General features: G+C 39.6%; 1 protein-coding gene across 1 annotated transcript; it reads left to right on the top strand.

The window, feature by feature from the left end:
- Nucleotides 1–10,925: 10,925 nt before the first annotated feature.
- LOC117448473 (vesicular glutamate transporter 3-like) lies at nucleotides 10,926–17,371 on the top strand. Its single transcript, XM_034085787.1, has 7 exons — nucleotides 10,926–11,026; nucleotides 12,957–13,212; nucleotides 13,944–14,062; nucleotides 15,627–15,741; nucleotides 16,017–16,104; nucleotides 16,736–16,822; nucleotides 17,310–17,371. Exons 1-7 carry the CDS (start codon nucleotides 10,926–10,928, stop codon nucleotides 17,369–17,371), a joined length of 828 nt encoding a protein of 275 aa, XP_033941678.1.
- Nucleotides 17,372–18,056: the final 685 nt, after the last annotated feature.

Raw genomic sequence — 18,056 nt, 5'->3', positions numbered from 1 at the left:
TTGAAGTTAAGTGAATTGAGGGAGGAAAGTTCTAGGCATTTAACAAAACTGGAAGAGGAGAAGTTGAGTGACAACAATACAATTATTACGGCTGAAATTGAATCTCTGAAACATGAAAAACAGACAGAGATAGAACAGTTGAGACAAGCACTGAACGATTTTCAGGATATGGTAGTATTTCGGAATGAGCCAGATAAGAGCCATGCAGATGAGCTGGCTAGACTTCAGTCTCTGACTGTGAAAGAAAACGAGGAAAATGAAATCCTGAAAATAGTTGTGGAAGATCTTCATGAGCAACAGGAAGAGTCAAGGATGCAAATCTTGATTCAGGAGGACCTAACAACAAAGAAAGAAGGGGACATTGCTGAAAAGATACATGATGTGTTGGAGTCAGTGACTGCCTCTCATCAGTTGGAGTTAAGAGAAAGCAGTGAGACAAATATCCAAAACACAAGAAAGCTAGAAGAGGATAGATTGGCTTTGAGTGAGACGAATGCCAACATTACTGCTGAACTTGACTCTGTGAGAGCACAAAAACAGGCAGAGATAGAACAGTTGAGGCTTGAACGGCTTGATCTTCAGGATAATATCGACTCTCTGAATGCTGAGAGTGAATACAATGCAAAGGAGATGGCTCGACTTCAGTCTCTGATCTTGATTCAGGAGGAGCTAACAAGAACAAATGAAGGATACATTGCAGGAAAGCAGATGGTGGAATCTGTGACTGCCTCGCTTCAGTTGGAGTTAAGAGAAAGCAGGGAGTGTTATTACGCAAACATAAGAAAGTCAGAGGAGGAGAATTTGGGTTTGAGTGAACATAACGAAATCATTTTAGCTGAACTTGAATCTCTGAGACAGGCAAAACAGACAGTGACAGATGCGTTGGGGCTTGAAGTGCTTGGTCTTCAGAATAATATCGGCGTTCTTATTGAGGAGAAAAACAGCGATGCACATGAGCTGGCTCGACTTCAGTCTCTGACAGTAAAACAAGACGAGGAGAACAAAAACCTGAAGACAGAAATGGAAGATTATAAGGACCAACTGAGGGATGCTAAAGTACTAATCCTGGTCGATCAGGAGTTATTTACATTGGATCAAACTGAGAAGGCTGAGAATCAGCAACTGCTGGAAACCGAGAAGTTGGCTCTAAGAGAGAGGATTGCAGTTATTACAGAGGAATTTGAATCTCTAAGAGAGCAAACACAGGCCGAGAATAAACAGTTGGGGCTAGCACTGCTCGATCTTCAGAAAACGGAAGTACTTCTGAATGAGAAGACAGCTCTGCAAGATGTTCAGCAACAAATGGAGGAGGCTTATCAACAGATTGCTTGGCAGCGCCAAGTAAATGAGGAGCTTAGCATTCTCACAAGCGATTTGAAACAATCACTTTTGGATCTTGAAGAACAGTTAAAGTTGATGGAACTGAAAAATTACGAGAGCCTCCTGGAAATGACACATAAAAGCTCTATTGAGACAACTCCTGAAGACCAGAGCGATACAAGCTCTATTGAGACGACTCCTGAAGACCAGAGCGATACAAGCTCTATTGAGACAACTCCTACAGACCAGAGCGATACAAGCTCTATTGAGACGACTCCTGAAGACCAGAGCGATACAAGCTCTATTGAGACGACTCCTGAAGACCAGAGCGATACAAGCTCTATTGAGACGACCCCTGAAGACCAGAGCGATACAAGCTCTATTGAGACGACTCCTACAGACCAGAGCGATACAAGCTCTATTGAGACGACTCCTACAGACCAGAGCGATACAAGCTCTATTGAGACGACCCCTACAGACCAGAGCGATACAAGCTCTATTGAGACACTCCTGAAGACCAGAGCGATACAAGCTCTATTGAGACGACTCCTGAAGACCAGAGCGATACAAGCTCTATTGAGACGACCCCTACAGACCACAGTATTGAGAGCCTCCCAGAGTCTTCACTTGATGAGGATGAGACCAGAAGTGTGTGGCGTTATGGTTCTAAAGGTCTACTACGTTTTGCAATGCAAGTTGGTATCAGCGCTTTAGTGACTGTCACAGGTGGTATCATTGCCGCATCAGTGGATGCCTTCAACTCAGACTGTAACGGCAGCCAGTCAAGCCATGTATGCAGCCTGCTAACGTCATTCTGCGACATCAGCTACGCAGTACCCCCTCCCTTCTAAATAGCTTTAGTTCAATTATTTATTTATAAATATAAATGATCAATATAATGTGAGATTTATTGATCATTTATATTTATAAATGAAGAGGCGGCTTGATGCTCCCAAGCCAGTACGGGTTTACGCCGGGTGCTCCCGTTTTTTCCCGCAGACACACGCATCATAAAAAAAATGAGCAGAGTGATGAGAGCTCTGCTAAGAGAACTCCTTAAGAACAGAGCGATTAGAGCTTTCCAGAGTCCTCGCTTGCTGAGGCTCTGGGACCAGAAGCTTGTGGCGTTGTTGTGCTTAGCGTCTACTAAAGGTAGCTCTGCAAGATTATTTTCGGTGTAATTATGGCCGATTATTTGTTTATAAATATAAATGATCAATATAATGTGATACTTATATTTATAAATGAAGAGGCGGCGTGATGCTCCCAAGCCAGTATGGGTTTACGCCGGGTACTCCCGTTTTTTCCCGCAGACACACATTAAAAAAAAAAAAGACCACAGCAATGAGAGCTCTGCTAAGACAACTCCTAAGGACCAGAGCGACCAGAGCCATAATATTAGCAAAGTGTGTACCATATGTCCTGAATATCACAGAAACTATCTGTGAGAATCTTTGAATCAGAATCAAAATCAAGTTCATTGCCAAACAATGTAGCATTTAAAAAAGAATAGAGATAAGTATTTATACAAAAAGACAATGAACCTTAACAGCTAAAAAACGAAAACACTTGGGACAATGATAATCTGAGAATACATCGCAAACTACAGTGTATATACTTTAAAGGTCCCATGTCATAGCCATTTCTACTCAAATCAAATCAATCAAGTTTTATTTATGTAGCACATTTATAAACGATTTTTGGTCGAGCCAAAGTGCTGTAAATATAATAAAAATAGCCTACAGTAAAGACACTTTACAGCAAATACAACAACACAGATTGTTCAGAATATCAGTATGAGAAAAACGACACCCTCTATCCTTAGACCCTCACATCGTACAAGGAAAACTTCCAGAGAAAACCCACAGTTTAAGGGAACATGGGAGAAACCTCAGGTGAGCAACAGAGGAGGGATCCCTCTCCCAGGACGGACAGACGTGCAATAGATGCCGTGTGTATATCGAAGAGATAATACATGTTACAGCATATAGACCGAATGTTAGGAAATGCATGTGTCTGTAATAAGAAGATGAATCCACGAGGATGTCAGCTACAATCCTGTGGAAGCCATCAGGGAAGCAGCATGACGAGACCCAAGGCAGGACCGCAGAGACAGGTTCAGCCACGACCCGAAGTCCACGACTTAATCCAGAACTCAGGATAGAGGATCCAAGACACAGGACGACAGCAAGAGGATCAGCTTCGACTCCGGATCCCGGCGTAGATATACACTGAACAAAAATATAAACGCAACACTTTTGTTTTTGCTCCCATTTTTCATGAGATGAACTCAAAGATCTAAAACATTTTCTATATACACAAAATAACCATTTCTCTCAAATATTGTTCACAAATCTGAAAAAATCTGTGATAGTGAGCACTTCTCCTTTCCCGAGATAATCCATCCCACCTCACAGGTGTGGCATATCAAGATGCTGATTAGACAGCATGATTATTGCACAGGTGTGCCTTAATAAAAGGCCACTCTGAAACGTGCAGTTTTGCTTTATTGGGGGGGTCTGGGGGGGGCCGAAAACCAGTCAGTATCTGGTGTGAGGGGTAGGGGTAGGGGTAGGGTTAGGGGTAGGGTTAGGGTAATGTTGTGAATCGAGTGGCCCATGGTGGTGGTGGTGGTTATGGTATGGGCAGGCGTATGTTATGGACGACGAACACAGGCCACTCGATTCACAACATTACCCTAACCCTACCCCTCACACCAGATACTGACTGGTTTTCGCCTGTGAAGCAGAGGAATAAATCATGCTCAAGGGCTAAACAGTTCATCGTCTCCGTCTCCAATATTTCTCTCCGAGTGCAGCGTAAGAAGAAGCTGCCATCCTGAACCTCAACATTTGTTCTCATGTGTTTTATCTATTTCTGTGTACCTTGTTCATATTAATATGAATTCCTTGTTATTGTTGTATTTCCATGACAGGTGATGATTATAGCTTTTTGTTTTGTTATGTCTTTTTTTTTTACCCTACTACTTGTAAAGCGACCTTGGGTCCCTTGAAAGGCGCTATACAAATCAAAGCTATTATTATTATTATTATAGCTACTACATAACGAAACCAACACATCCTCACTCCCAGGTCGGCCTATGTTGACGTTATGTCAAGTCCCCTGCCTGCTTTTTCCAACGCAAGGGGGGGGCCTTAGCGTCCATTTTCAACGCAAGGGGGGGGGCCTTAGCGTCCATTTTCAACGCAAGGGGGGGGCCCTTAGCGTCCATTTTCAGCTTTCCGGGATGTCCATGTGCTTCTATGGACGCTCATGGAAGCACGGCATTCGTTTGTGTCAACTGCCCTTAAAGGCAATGAAGACACTACACTACCCAGAATCCCCAGCTATCGTTTGGACACCATGTGCTCTGTTTGACAAACCCCGTGATAGTCCTCAAGCTCTGTGATTGGAGAGTGTGCTCCGAGGGTTACCGAGCCTCGAACAGCACTTGAAATGGGATGGAACCACGGCAGACTGTTCAAAACTGGATTTGAACGGGTCCACCGCGTCGTCCCCCCTCCCCCACCCCGTCCCCAGAACTACACATGCTGGCTATTCTGTTTCGCAACATGTTCTCTATGGCACGTCTCTACTGGGAGTTGTAGTTTTAAAAGACGTTTTCGTATTTCCCATAATAAGAAGTTGCCAGTATTAAACTGTGTACATCCCTGGAGGTTTAGGGGACAGGAAACACTCACATTTAAAACATATAATTAATAAATGGGTGAAAATTGCTGGTGCCCATAATGGGCAGTATTAATATATATACCCACACGCCAGCTAAGGTCAGAAGAGCTTTATTTAACAGCTGGACTTATGTTTGTGACCCCTCCTGTTGTTAATTGATAACATTACTTTACATTACATTAATTGATAAGCCTGAAACATGCACTTGTCAAGGTTCAGAGGCACATTTTGCAAATATGGCAGTAGCCATCGATCAGCTTAAGATAAGATATACTTTATTGATCCCAAGTTGGAACATTTGCGTTACATCAGCATGTGTAACAGTTAAATATGCAGTGGTGTTTATTTGAAAATAATTTAGTATAATCACACAAATTCTGTGTTTTATATTTAACAATTCTGTGTTCTTTATTTATTGATTGTTCAATACCTGACAAGGCCGGAGATGAAATATCTGCATACATCATAAGAGTATAATACATTATGTATAATATCAGTTAAAATAAGTGCTTCAACATAGTTAACATTGCTGGAGGTATGCACACATATTGATAGATGTCTTGTAATGCACTGTTGAGGAACCTGCGACCCAAGTTTTTCATTCAATGCAGAACTACACCATAGTTGTGTTAGGCCTATATGATATGTCAATAAACCTTAGAACATCTTGAAATCTTGAACGGGATGTGCAAAATAGTCATTATATACAGTCTTTAATTAACTATTAGTAGAGAATAACGAGTAATGAATATACTTTATAGGGATCCTATTAATATCTAATAATAAAAATAATGAAATTCAATAACATGCTTTAACCACCAGGTGTCTCTTTATATCATCTGTGCACCTTTATGGTGTATACAGCCTATCTACCAATTGGATCAAATATAAAATGAGCCGAATTAGTGTTGATACGGCAAGGAGACGTATTGTGTGAAAAGAAATGTAAGATGTTGTTTAATGGCTGATATATTTATGATCCACGTCACGTTTTCAGTTCCTCATGTTTGTCTTCTCATCAGGGCTATAAATACAGAACTACGGCAGATATGTAATATTTAATGCAGCCGAACCGTGTACTACAATGCCGTTATGTGATGACTTTCAAAGAGAAAAGCAAGCACACTCGGAATAAGGTATTATTTTATTTTTTTTAAATGTTTTCGGTCTGTTTCCGGTATTTGTTAATGACGATGTGCTGTGAGATGTGAGACTGGAATTGCACAAGGGGAAATAACGTATCGCTGTGGACCAACACTATACATTGACGGGGAAGGGGGTAGCAATAAAGATAACACCATTAAACAGTTACACAACATAACATAAATAATATCGATAGCAGCGTCCCTAGCAACCACCTTAATAACAATGAAAACGTTGGACGCAATTTCCTGAAGTAATCTTCGTAATAACTAGCAAACTAAAGATCATGTACATCCACTGCACACATAATCTGAAATAACAACTCATATTTCTCGCATCAAATGACATCAAAACGCATTTTAATGGCCAAACTAACTTTAAAATAGGCATTTTACACCCAGAATAAAACGAAGTTCGGCCATGTTTTCTTTTTCTGCAGGGAGAAATGATAGCTGGGGATTCTGGGTAGTGTAGTGTCTTCTGCCATCCTTTACTCCGAAAAAAGATTAGTTTCTCCGAATCGAAGGGGAAAAATACAAAAGCATTGCACACAATTTAAACCAATCAATGTTGTGTAATTAACAAGGATAATCTGGTGTTTTTTAGTCGATGAGTAGTGCAGATATCACTGTAAAATCAATCGTCAGTAAGGGGAATACTTACTTCCGGTGTACAATTCTCCGCTATCCAATGAGAATGGACGCTCACATTGCCTTTAAGGGCAGTCGACACAAACGAATGCCGTGCTTCCATGAGCATCCATAGAAGCACATGGACATCCCGGAAAGCTGAAAATGGACGCTAAGGCCCCCCCCCTTGCGTTGAAAATGGACGCTAAGGCCCCCCCCCTTGCGTTGAAAATGGACGCTAAGGCCCCCCCCTTGCGTTGGAAAAAGCCGGCAGGGGACTTGACATAACGTCAATATAGGCCGACCTGGGAGTGAGGATGTGTTGAACGAAACACATGGCCTTATTTGCATATGTGAACTTAATGTGTGCACTAGAATACATAATACGTAAATGACTTATCACAACGTAATGTAGGCTCGCAGGCTGATAAACTAGGATATCTGATCTCGGTGGGTCTTAATAATGCTCAGTCAGTATACTATTTCAAAGCAAATGCCTATGACTATAATATTTATATTATATGGCTTAAAGTGTACATACATTCGCTCACATTATAAAAGATGGTCGGGTTGAATTGCTCTGACTCTTTTAACAATGTTAATGTGAGAAAATAACCTGTGATGATAACATTCATCGTATTGATCCGTGGCTCTCACTCATAACGCGCATGGCACGAGGGATTTTGCTATTGGACTCGGGTTTGAGTCCAGCATGATTTTTTTTGTTATTTTCATGTCGATGACACTGATAATATTTTTGAATAGAGAATTCATAATATTGTTTGCCTAGAACAAAATTAACGATCAAGCAGCATTTTAAATTCTAAATCCCTGCAAATGTAGCAATGACATTTCTGCTTCTATCTTTGCAAAACGAGTAAACAGTCAAATTTGATCTGGATAAGTGCGGCAAAGTGCAGAATACCGTTTTGATAAGGGATACATGTGGTAGTCTTTCATATTAAACATGATCGCTGTGTTGATAGCCACAGACTCTATCACAGTTTAATCTGAGCGGATCACTGTTTACCACAGCTCTCCACGCGCGTTGGAGATGGGTGTAAACAACTCAGACAGACTGTATGTTTCACTAACAGACGGTATGAAAGTATAAACGGGTCTCAAATCAACTCGACATCATATTAATAACGATACATACGGTGGCCCTGAAGTGCAAGACACCACAGCATTTAAGAAAACACTACAGCATTTCAGAAAACACTACAGCATTTAAGAAAACACTACAGCATTTCAGAAAACACTACAGCATTTAAGAAAACACCACAGCATTTCAGAAACACCTTGGTACAAAGTAGCAGTGAAAACATGGTACGGAGTTTCATTGATTTGGGCATTTTCTCAATAAGCAAGTGGAATGGATTTGATATTGAACCACTGACACAGCACCCTACAAATGCGGCGAGTGGATAGACCGATTCACGGACTTTCCGCAGAGTAAAAGTGGGGGGGTCTAAACTAATCATTTGAAAAAGTGGGGGGGGGGGATTTGTCCCACACTCATATAATGGCTGCGTGGCCCATGCCATGGTTCAAACACGGAGGATTGTTCGCTCAGCGCTGTAAATTAAATGTCACTTAACTTTCCCCTTAACTGCTGAATCGGATGCTCTGAATCGGAAGCCAATTTCAGCGTCGTTTTTACACTCTGAAATCTGAATACGAGGTTTATTGCTGATGGATATCAGAAATAATTTCAAAGTGACACAGACACATTGGATTAACCTCATGCACAGCGTTTTTATCGGTTTAATGCCATTGAAGGACAACTTTTGATCAGAAACAACAAAGGTAAGACATAATGCCGTGCTTTCCCTAATCCTACGTGGTGTGGATGTCTTTGTTAGCTTCTCATGTCGCGAGTTCGGATAGGTCCGTAATGATACTAATACCTGTCGAATCTGTGCAATCTCAGTTTGCTCATTGATATCTTGTTACGATAAGTAATAAGGGTATTTTAACGTGAGTTCTGTGCTAAATGTGTTAGCATTTTTTCGTTCAGGGCTAATTCAGAGCCTTTGTTATTACCCTTATGTTTCGTTTTGCAATAAGTGTTTAGCATGTAAGGGCGGTAACACGAGCAATGTGTCTAAACATTATCAAAAGAGCACCACCATTCGACGGAGGAATGCACCGGGTTCGACTGTCTTTCTAGTAGCCTCTGTAGCCCATTTCCACGTCAGGGAGTTAACTCAATTATACAAACATGGGTTAATGATTAGAGGTAACAGAGTTATTACGTTTGTTAAAGTTTCAGCTATTCTGTTTACAGTTCTGTCATCAGATTATTTAATACGATTTGTTAAAACATTGTTGTTTCTTTTGATGTGACAATATTATTTATGTAATTTAAATAAAACGCAATGTTAGTTTTGTAAACAATTTGTTAAGTTAATTTAATAATATATGTATTTTTTAATCAAGTATTCATCTCTTATTGTCTTCATTGTTAGTTTCCACATGCCTAAAACACCTCAAGCTAAATCTAAAAGTTGATGGCTAAATAAGAGCGTTTGAGAAATTGTGCAAGGCATACAGTAATAGTCCGGATAGTCGATTAATCGTTTTCATTAACGATAGATTAATCGATTATCAAATTAGTCGTTTGTTGCAGCCCCTATCGTAGTTATCCCATGTATAAATAAAATGTGTTATTCAGCAACCCCTTGCAATTGGATTTATTTTGGTTGGTAGACCTCGGTGAGCTGGTCATTTCAAAAGTAGCTCACCAGCCAAAAGTGTGGGCACCCCTGCCATGGAGCTACAAGCGGCTGCTGGGGTTGATCACATGTCGCTTCCCACCCGACCACTAGATGGTAGACTTTACTTACTCAAATAGTAATATGTTATTTCAAAACGTCCTCAGTTTTAATTTAAGTAACAATGCTATTATAATATTGCTTTCAACTAACCTAATACAATTATGTGTAATCTGTTTACATAATATCTTTATTTATGTCAATCAATCAATCAATCAATCAATCACTCAATCAATCAATCAATCAATCAATGTTTAATTTATATAGCCCAATATCAAATTCAACAATTCAAATTGTGTATTTCACGTCCATTGCTTTTCATTATCCTTAATACCAAATTGGATAATTGACGCATGCAAGTCTTGCTGGTTGTATTGTTTTGTTATTTTGAAATTATATTGGTTTATTTATTTGTATTAATATGTTTAATGTATTTAATGTAATAATTCCTTAAATATTTAATTTCCATGCCATACAGTATACTCCCTTAATGTTTCTTGTATGGAGCTGTGATATTTGTGATACAAAGGACTTGAAAGAAGGTACCTCACTCTGATAAACGTTGAGTTTCCCTCTGCTGACAAACAGTAATTTCAGGGAATTGCCCATCAGTGTCAGATGGTAACATATTAGGATTGTGGCTGCTATTCAGCTTGATTGCAACATTTATGACTTCTGTCCACTCCTTCAGAAATACAGAAATTGTAATTATCAGTCATGGAAAAATTGGCAATGTAAACCTGGAGCTTGACGGTTCTGTCTTAGGTTTCAACCTGCTCCCATTTTACACCACAGCAGTCCAGCTTCTCCTCAATGCAAACTTGTCAAGCTCATGCATATTTAACTGTCTGGGCTGCTATCAGATGAACCTAACCAGCAGAAGGGGTGGTGCTGCGGAGATGATGAAGATGTGTAAAAGCGAGGGGGCTGGGTTTAAGAGAACCAGCTCCACCTGCCCCTCCTCACCACGAGTGGATGCATTATGAGATGAATACAGGATCTAGACAAAAGGAAGCTCACATGATCTAGAGACTGAAACCTGGATCTACACTTTCATTTGCTCTCTGTTCTACACCAGTCTTTCTCTAAACTGGATTTAAGAAGATGGAACAAGTTCCTGAGACTCTGGCTGTTTGGTACTTTGGACATTGAGGAATACTCAGCCTTCTCTTCACTTCTTCACTGAATCCTCACTCCAGATAAAAGAGGAAAAGCCTGTCTTCCCTCTGAGGGACCCCGTGGCCCCAGCAAGGATGATGAACAGCATCTAGTGGATTTTTTCCCCTTTGTCAGAGCTGAGTGTCTAGTGAGGTATCAAGACACTGTTTCCAGATAAAAGAGGAGAGGAAACAAAGACATTGAGAAAATGCCTTTTGGTGGGCTAGCAGGTTTGAAGGAACAGGTGCTTAAGCCTGGGAAGGAGGAAGTGAAAAACACTGTGGGGGACTCTCTAGGAAAACTGCAAAGGTGAGAGGGATTGTATGGAGAGCAGTGGAAGGAGGCATTAGGACTGTGTGTGCAGGGTGTTGAGACTGCATGGAATAAGCATTTAACTCATTATCCATGTGTGTATTCACAGGGGATTCATATTTGTAATAATAACTCTGTAACTAAGAGGGAAATCTTTGCTGTCAGAGGGATGCGGAGAGCCTCGAAGAGAGCACATTAAGCCCAGCATGTTGTCTGAGATCCTGACGATAAATAGATATTGATTCTTGTGCTTGTCAGCCATTGCCAGTGATGTAATCACAGATTTTATTTTAAGACATTAATACATATTTTATATCTGATAAATATTTCAAAGGGGGATGTGTTAGCCCCCATTCTGTAAGGTAGATTGTTCTCATTTTGAGAGATAAACGACCAAGTAGGCAATTTCCTGACAAATTAATTTTGTGTGTATCGTTACTCTGCATGTACTTTCCTTATGCCTTAAAAAAAGCATGGACGGGAATATTTGTAGTCATGTGTATTTATTATTTCAGATTTAAATATATTTAAACAATATTCAGCTATATGTATCCAAAGAAGAGATTTGGTATGGGGTTCACACTAAAACAGCGTTGTCATGATCCAGCTCACTATCAATAAGCCTGCACTTTTGATGACATTTCCAAATGGCAGTTTTAAAAACCAACAAAACAGATTCATTTCAAATAACCAATCATCTCCTCAGGATGCAGTTAATACTTTGTAAATGCATTTAGTTTCTTGGGTTAGGTTATCCTGCTCCACCAAACACACACATATAATATTTAAAATAAAAGTCACATAAACAAAACAAATAAAAACCAGACGTCCATACAGGTGTGCACAATCAAAGCCAAACTCTGGTTAATGCACCAATAGAAAAGGTGTTATCTGGTTTTGAAAATTCAAACTTTAACCCATCTCTGTTATTTTTTAACATGTCAGCTTGTTGCTTATACTTTTGAGACTGGTTGCAGTGTAAGGGCATCGAACACCCCTAAGATGACTTCTGTATCTTAATGCAGTTCATACACCGTGACCTACCCACCATATTAACTATTCTTTCAAATAATCACATTTACAGTACATTTTTTAATAGCCATGTATTGTTACAGAAAATATGACGCACCAGTAGTTACTTCTGTAAATATGATAGGGATTTTCAAACTCTGGGTTTAAAAAAGTGCAGATTTGAGGTGTTGATATCGAAACGTGATCGCCGTTTCAGCTTAAATTGAGCCCTGCTCTTAGAGGAATGCAGTATAGCACTACAGCAGGCAGATGAGCAGGGGACGGAAAAAGAGATGGACTCTGGGCAGTGGAACAGGTGTGGAGAGTGATGCAGCTGAAGGCAACCTGATAACAGTGTCGTGATCTTTTTAGTCTTGTGTCATGCCTCCCCGCCTCCTTACTCTGTAAGAGAGCTGAGACACTCATGTTACTGAGATGCCGCATTTGATCAAAGGTACTGACAAAAGTGATCGGACTTTAAAATATTATATTGTGAAAATTGCACAAAAATGCTATATGTTTGTTGAGTTGCAGCCATATTATGCTTTAATCACATGTAAGATAGATGTTCAGCTATTCACTGTAAATGAACAAAGAACAGGGGGATTATGTATGAAGCAAAATGTTCTAAAAAATACAGTGATGAGTGACCAGCAACAGTATGAAATAATCAAGTATACTTGACCTTATAAAATATATAAAAAAGATTAATTAAATGTTATTGTTATAAAACAGTATGAATATTCATCAGTGCTTATAACTATAATGTTCAGTGACATTATTTCACATGATAGTATGTTTATAATGCATTTTAAACTTGTTATTATTATGAGCTGAAGCAATAAGAAAGACCACTATGATCACATGTTCCTACTGTTACATACTCTTTATTTTCCTGCTACTTTTGACCTCTTAGGAAAATAGATGGTAGTAATGTAGAAGAAGAGGACCACATTGAACTGACAGAGGATGGGCATCCGGTGGCTTCAGCCCCGCGTCCTGCCCCGCTGCTGGACTGCTACTGTGGGGGTTTGCCTAAGCGCTACATCATCGCCATCCTCAGCGGCCTGGGCTTCTGCATCTCATTTGGCATCCGCTGCAACCTCGGTGTGGCCATTGTGGAGATGGTGAACAACAACACCGTCTACATCAACGGCACTCCTGTGATGCAGGTAGCTGCATGACATCACACAGGACCTGAGATATGCGGCCATAGGATTTTATTCTTGTTGATCTGAAGAAAGTGGCCTAACTTTATAATAAGCATCAATAAAACATTGTAAATTAAGTATTAGTAATCTTGTGTTATACTGGACGTTTTTAAAACGACCAAATAATTGTATTAAATAGGCAAAACAGAATCTAAACCATTGACAAAGACTTAACTATTAAATACCATTTTACATGTTAAATAACACTTACATTTAACACATTGTACAAATCATAGTGTTACAAGTATCTGAAAAGCCATTTATGTGTGCTTACAGATGTTTTACAAATGATTTCCTGAAAGGTTTCAGAAACATTTTGTGATCATAAATAAAGACTATTATAATGTGTGCCACAATTAAGTTATAAACTAAAATACATTATACCGTAGAATTGCTCTTATAATCCATGCAAGTACTTTACTTTTTTTTGCATATAAACAAACAAATAAAATACCAATTTAAACTTTAGGCAATAATTATGCCTAAGATAAAATGTTCGGTGTGGAAAAACCTCATACCATTCTTCCACGAAACAAAGGCATTGGATCGGGACAAGAAGTTTAAAAGTTTAAAATAAGCTTCCACACACAACTGAGATGCAACCAGGTAGATTATACCAAAGTAATTGAATGTTCAATGGAGGGTATTTCCATATTTTCGCTGTTCTATCAGTTTTCTTTCTTCCTCTCCAGAAAGCTCAGTTTAACTGGGACCCAGAGACAGTGGGGCTGATCCACGGCTCCTTCTTCTGGGGCTACATCGTCACTCAGATCCCCGGTGGTTTCATCTCCAACAAGCTGTTTGCCAACCGGTGACTATCAATGATTCCACTAAAACACTTAAACCTCGTTTGATGTTATTATACATTACATTTAAGACTGTTGATCGGAAAAGTAATTTGATGATGATTTTGAGACACTTTTTACCATTCTCTGATATTTCATTAACCAAAGGATGAATTGATTATTAATCATTACATAAAGCTTTAATATTAAAGCACCTTTTATACAGATAAGTACGGTTCAAAGTTCTGACAGTGATAACAACAGAAGAAACAAAAACAACCCAATAATTTAACAGTTTGACAATTTGAAACCAATGCATAACAGACAATTAAATGATCCAAATAAGAGTATGTAATATATGAGTAATATAAAAACGACATTATGAGAATAACAATAGATTCAAAACATGTATACAACATAAACACAGCCAAATAAGTGATTTATTAAATAAGAATAAAATACAATAACACTTTATAACTTAAAAACGATTGAATGTAATAAACTGAAAATGTCTATAAACTATTTTTCCTCAAAGTTTGAAGATTTGAATACTCCCAGCAGATCTTAAATCCACAGGCAGACTTTTTCATACAAATTAAGAATAAAAAGGTTATAATAAAAATGTATCATGTATTTTGTTCATTTATTTCCACGAGTTGAGAGTAAGGCCATGTTTGCAGCAGCCCTGAGCACATTATGTTAAGAAACGCTCCAAGAAAGACTGAAAAGATCAATGTTTTAGGGCAGAACGCCTCCTCAGCCTGTGTGGGTAAAGGGTTAAAGCTGTACGGTGTGGTGAGCGGTGCTGATGGAGCAGATAGCAGTCCTGTAATAAAAGCTTCACAGGAAAAGAGGACACGCCACTGACAGAGTTAATAATGAAAGATCCTGCCTCTGATTTCTTTCTGAAACACCAGCCACTGGAATATTACAAGTGTCACTTACACACTGTTTTGGAAAAAGAGAAGGAAGGGGGGGATGAGGTGAAAGAGAGAAGAGATGGGAGCTAAGCGGCACTGTGGTGATGAAGCAGAAACGTGCAGGTTGAATGGGATGTCTTTATCTCGGTGCATGAAAGGGAGAGGCGTGAGATCTGTCTCATTATAAGGCTGACTGAGATGCTTCGACCGTCAGATGTTTGGAGATATGCTGCCAGCCAATATTAGACATCGACAGTAGCTTCCAGACACTGGGCAGCAGGTGTTTGTTTGTTTGTTGTGTGTAAACATGATGTAGACAGATCAGAAAAATCACAATATAAGTCAAGGTTATAATTCCCTGATAGTTTCTTAGGACATTCATGGAAGACGTTTGATTCTTAGAGGGAAAAATAGGGAATTAGTTCAGCTGACAAAAAGACGTTGACTACATTGGAAATTAATTGGAATTCATTTAAAGTGTAATCATTTAGCAGTCTCTGTATTTCCCCAATAATTTACCTTTTTCTTCCAAGAGAAGGACTAAATAATAAGGATGTAATCTAAGGGCTTTAGGTTCACATTGATGTTGCAATGCCAACACACACACACACGCACGCACGCACACACACATGCACGCACACACTATGATGACACTCCAGTATTTCTACAGGGTGTTTGGGGCTGCCATTTTCCTGACGTCCATTCTCAACATGTTCATCCCGTCAGCAGCGAGGGTGCACTACGGTTGTGTCATGTTTGTTCGCATCCTGCAAGGCTTAGTGGAGGTAAGAAAAAACACATTGGATGTAAAAAAGTGAGAAGGATGCATTTTCAGCAATACTTCCATATTGTGGGAAAATACACTTATTTGACTTCTTGTTTAGAGTTAGATGATAGATCAATATCACTCTCATGTCAAAGCGCTCATCCATCAATCTCAGGCAAATACGTCTGTTTCCCAAAATGTGGAACCATTATTTAAGTATTTCAACATTGTCAGATCAATTTACTCTCAAGTCTTTGTCCTTTCACATCTTCTATACCATGTATGCCCTGCTAGGGTGTCACCTACCCAGCATGCCATGGGATGTGGTCAAAATGGGCGCCACCTCTTGAACGCAGTCGACTGGCCACAACTTCATTCTGTGGTGAGCGATGCCTGCAGTTTTCTCTGGTCGTATTACTCAGTGCAGACTACAAAACTGATCACAGCATAGAGCTGCAAACCAGTTTACACAACCTCCCAAGTCACAGTGTGGCTAGTCAGCAAATGGACATGAGAGAGGTCATTTTGTTTTGCAGATTTAATCCAAGGCTTTCTCTCCTGAATTCAAATAAACTGGTACCATGACAACCCACGCATCAAAACCCTCTTGACATTGTCTGTAAATGAACACGGCTCACCTGCGTGCTCAGAAAGAGCGTCTCCCTTTATTCACCTAAAGCAAGCATCACATTGCTTACTGTCCAAAAGCGCTCTCATGCTCCATTCAAATCAGCCGCTCTGTGCCAACGACTCAGCATTTATTCAATGAAACTAATGTGTTTCTTTGATGACTTTGTTTTTATCCAGACACATTTCCACTATACAGTATTGTTTTCTGTCGGTTGCACTGTTACATTAAATTATATACACATATACAATACTTTGAGATGGAAATATGAACTAAGAAAACAATTTTTAAAAATATATATTTACTTGTCATCCGCACTGAGATCCAATGTTACTGCTGGAATAATCATACATTGACTTTGAAATCTGACACTGTTTTTTCACAGGATCCTACGCAGGAGCAGTGATAGCCATGCCTTTAGCAGGAGTGCTTGTTCAGTACGTCGGCTGGCCTTCAGTCTTCTATGTCTATGGTAAGACTTGTGTTTGAATAAAAATCACAACAAAAATTAAATCACACCAAACCTTTCATTAAGTAACTCTCGTAAAAATATTGCAAAAGTACATGTGTTTTTTTTTTGTTTTTTTATGACAGGGAAGTTTTTTAAAACAAGTTTCTAATTTGTATTATTGCACTTGACAGTCCCTGCGCACTTCTCTTTCCTCCTGCTGCAGGTTTTTTTTATTTTTATATATTTTTATTTTTCAGTTATAAAATAAACAGACATTGCTCCAGATAACAGAACATACAACAAAACATGTAACAACAAACAACTAAACAAAACGTAACGGGGGGGGGGGGGTGCAAGGATGACTTCCTAAGACAGCTGATTGTGACATACACAGAAGGCCATTACATACATTATACATTACACAGGAGATGCCATATTGACAGGGTCAGATAGGAGGGCTGCGGACAGTGAACCACAATCCTCCTGTCTCCCCCTCAAAATCCCCCAGCAGAGAAGCTGCACGCTCCATGTTCAGTAGGTCCAGATACTCCCTCAGCCATGAGTCCCTAGTAAAGCAGGCTGGTTTGCGTTCCTTCCAGTTTTAGTAGGATGAGTCTTTTTGTGGCTAAAAGCCAATGTCCAGAGCCGATCGGCAGTCCTTGCAACATTGCCATCTGGCTTGAGACCCCAGTAGACATGCAATGGGACATGTAGGAAAATTAACTTTTTAAAGATTCAGACATTAAGGATATTACTTCTGACCAAAGTGTTTTTACCGCTGGGCATTCCCAGAGTAGGTACCTCGCTTGCCACATTCATGCCAGCATAAGTCTCTGTGTTTATTGTCCATCTTGGATTTTGTAACAGGGGTGATGTAAGCTCTATTGAGAATTTTGAACTGTATGATCCTGAATCTTACACATTTAGAAGAGAACATAGCTGACCTCCAAATGGAGTTCCATTGCCAAGCAGACAGAGAGATATTCAAGGCATGCTCCCAGGACAGTTGGACAGGAGAATAGGTATTCGGGGCAGCCCTAGATAATAATTTATAAATGTTAGAGACCACACCGGATGATATGATTGCTTTCTTGAGGCGCTGGTACTCTTCCATACATGAAGCAGGCATGGCTCCCCTCCTTACATGTTGTACTAATAATAGATGCTAGTTGTGCATATGATAGAAAAGATGAGTCTGAGAGACCATACTGATTTTTGAGTTGTTGAAATGGAAGGGTTTGGTCTCTATATATCT

This window comes from Pseudochaenichthys georgianus, chromosome 6, assembly GCF_902827115.2.
Source record: "Pseudochaenichthys georgianus chromosome 6, fPseGeo1.2, whole genome shotgun sequence".
In the NCBI taxonomy this organism is placed as follows: domain Eukaryota; kingdom Metazoa; phylum Chordata; class Actinopteri; order Perciformes; family Channichthyidae; genus Pseudochaenichthys; species Pseudochaenichthys georgianus.
Note: the sequence above shows the minus strand (reverse complement) of the source record. Positions and strands in the feature narration are given on the sequence as shown.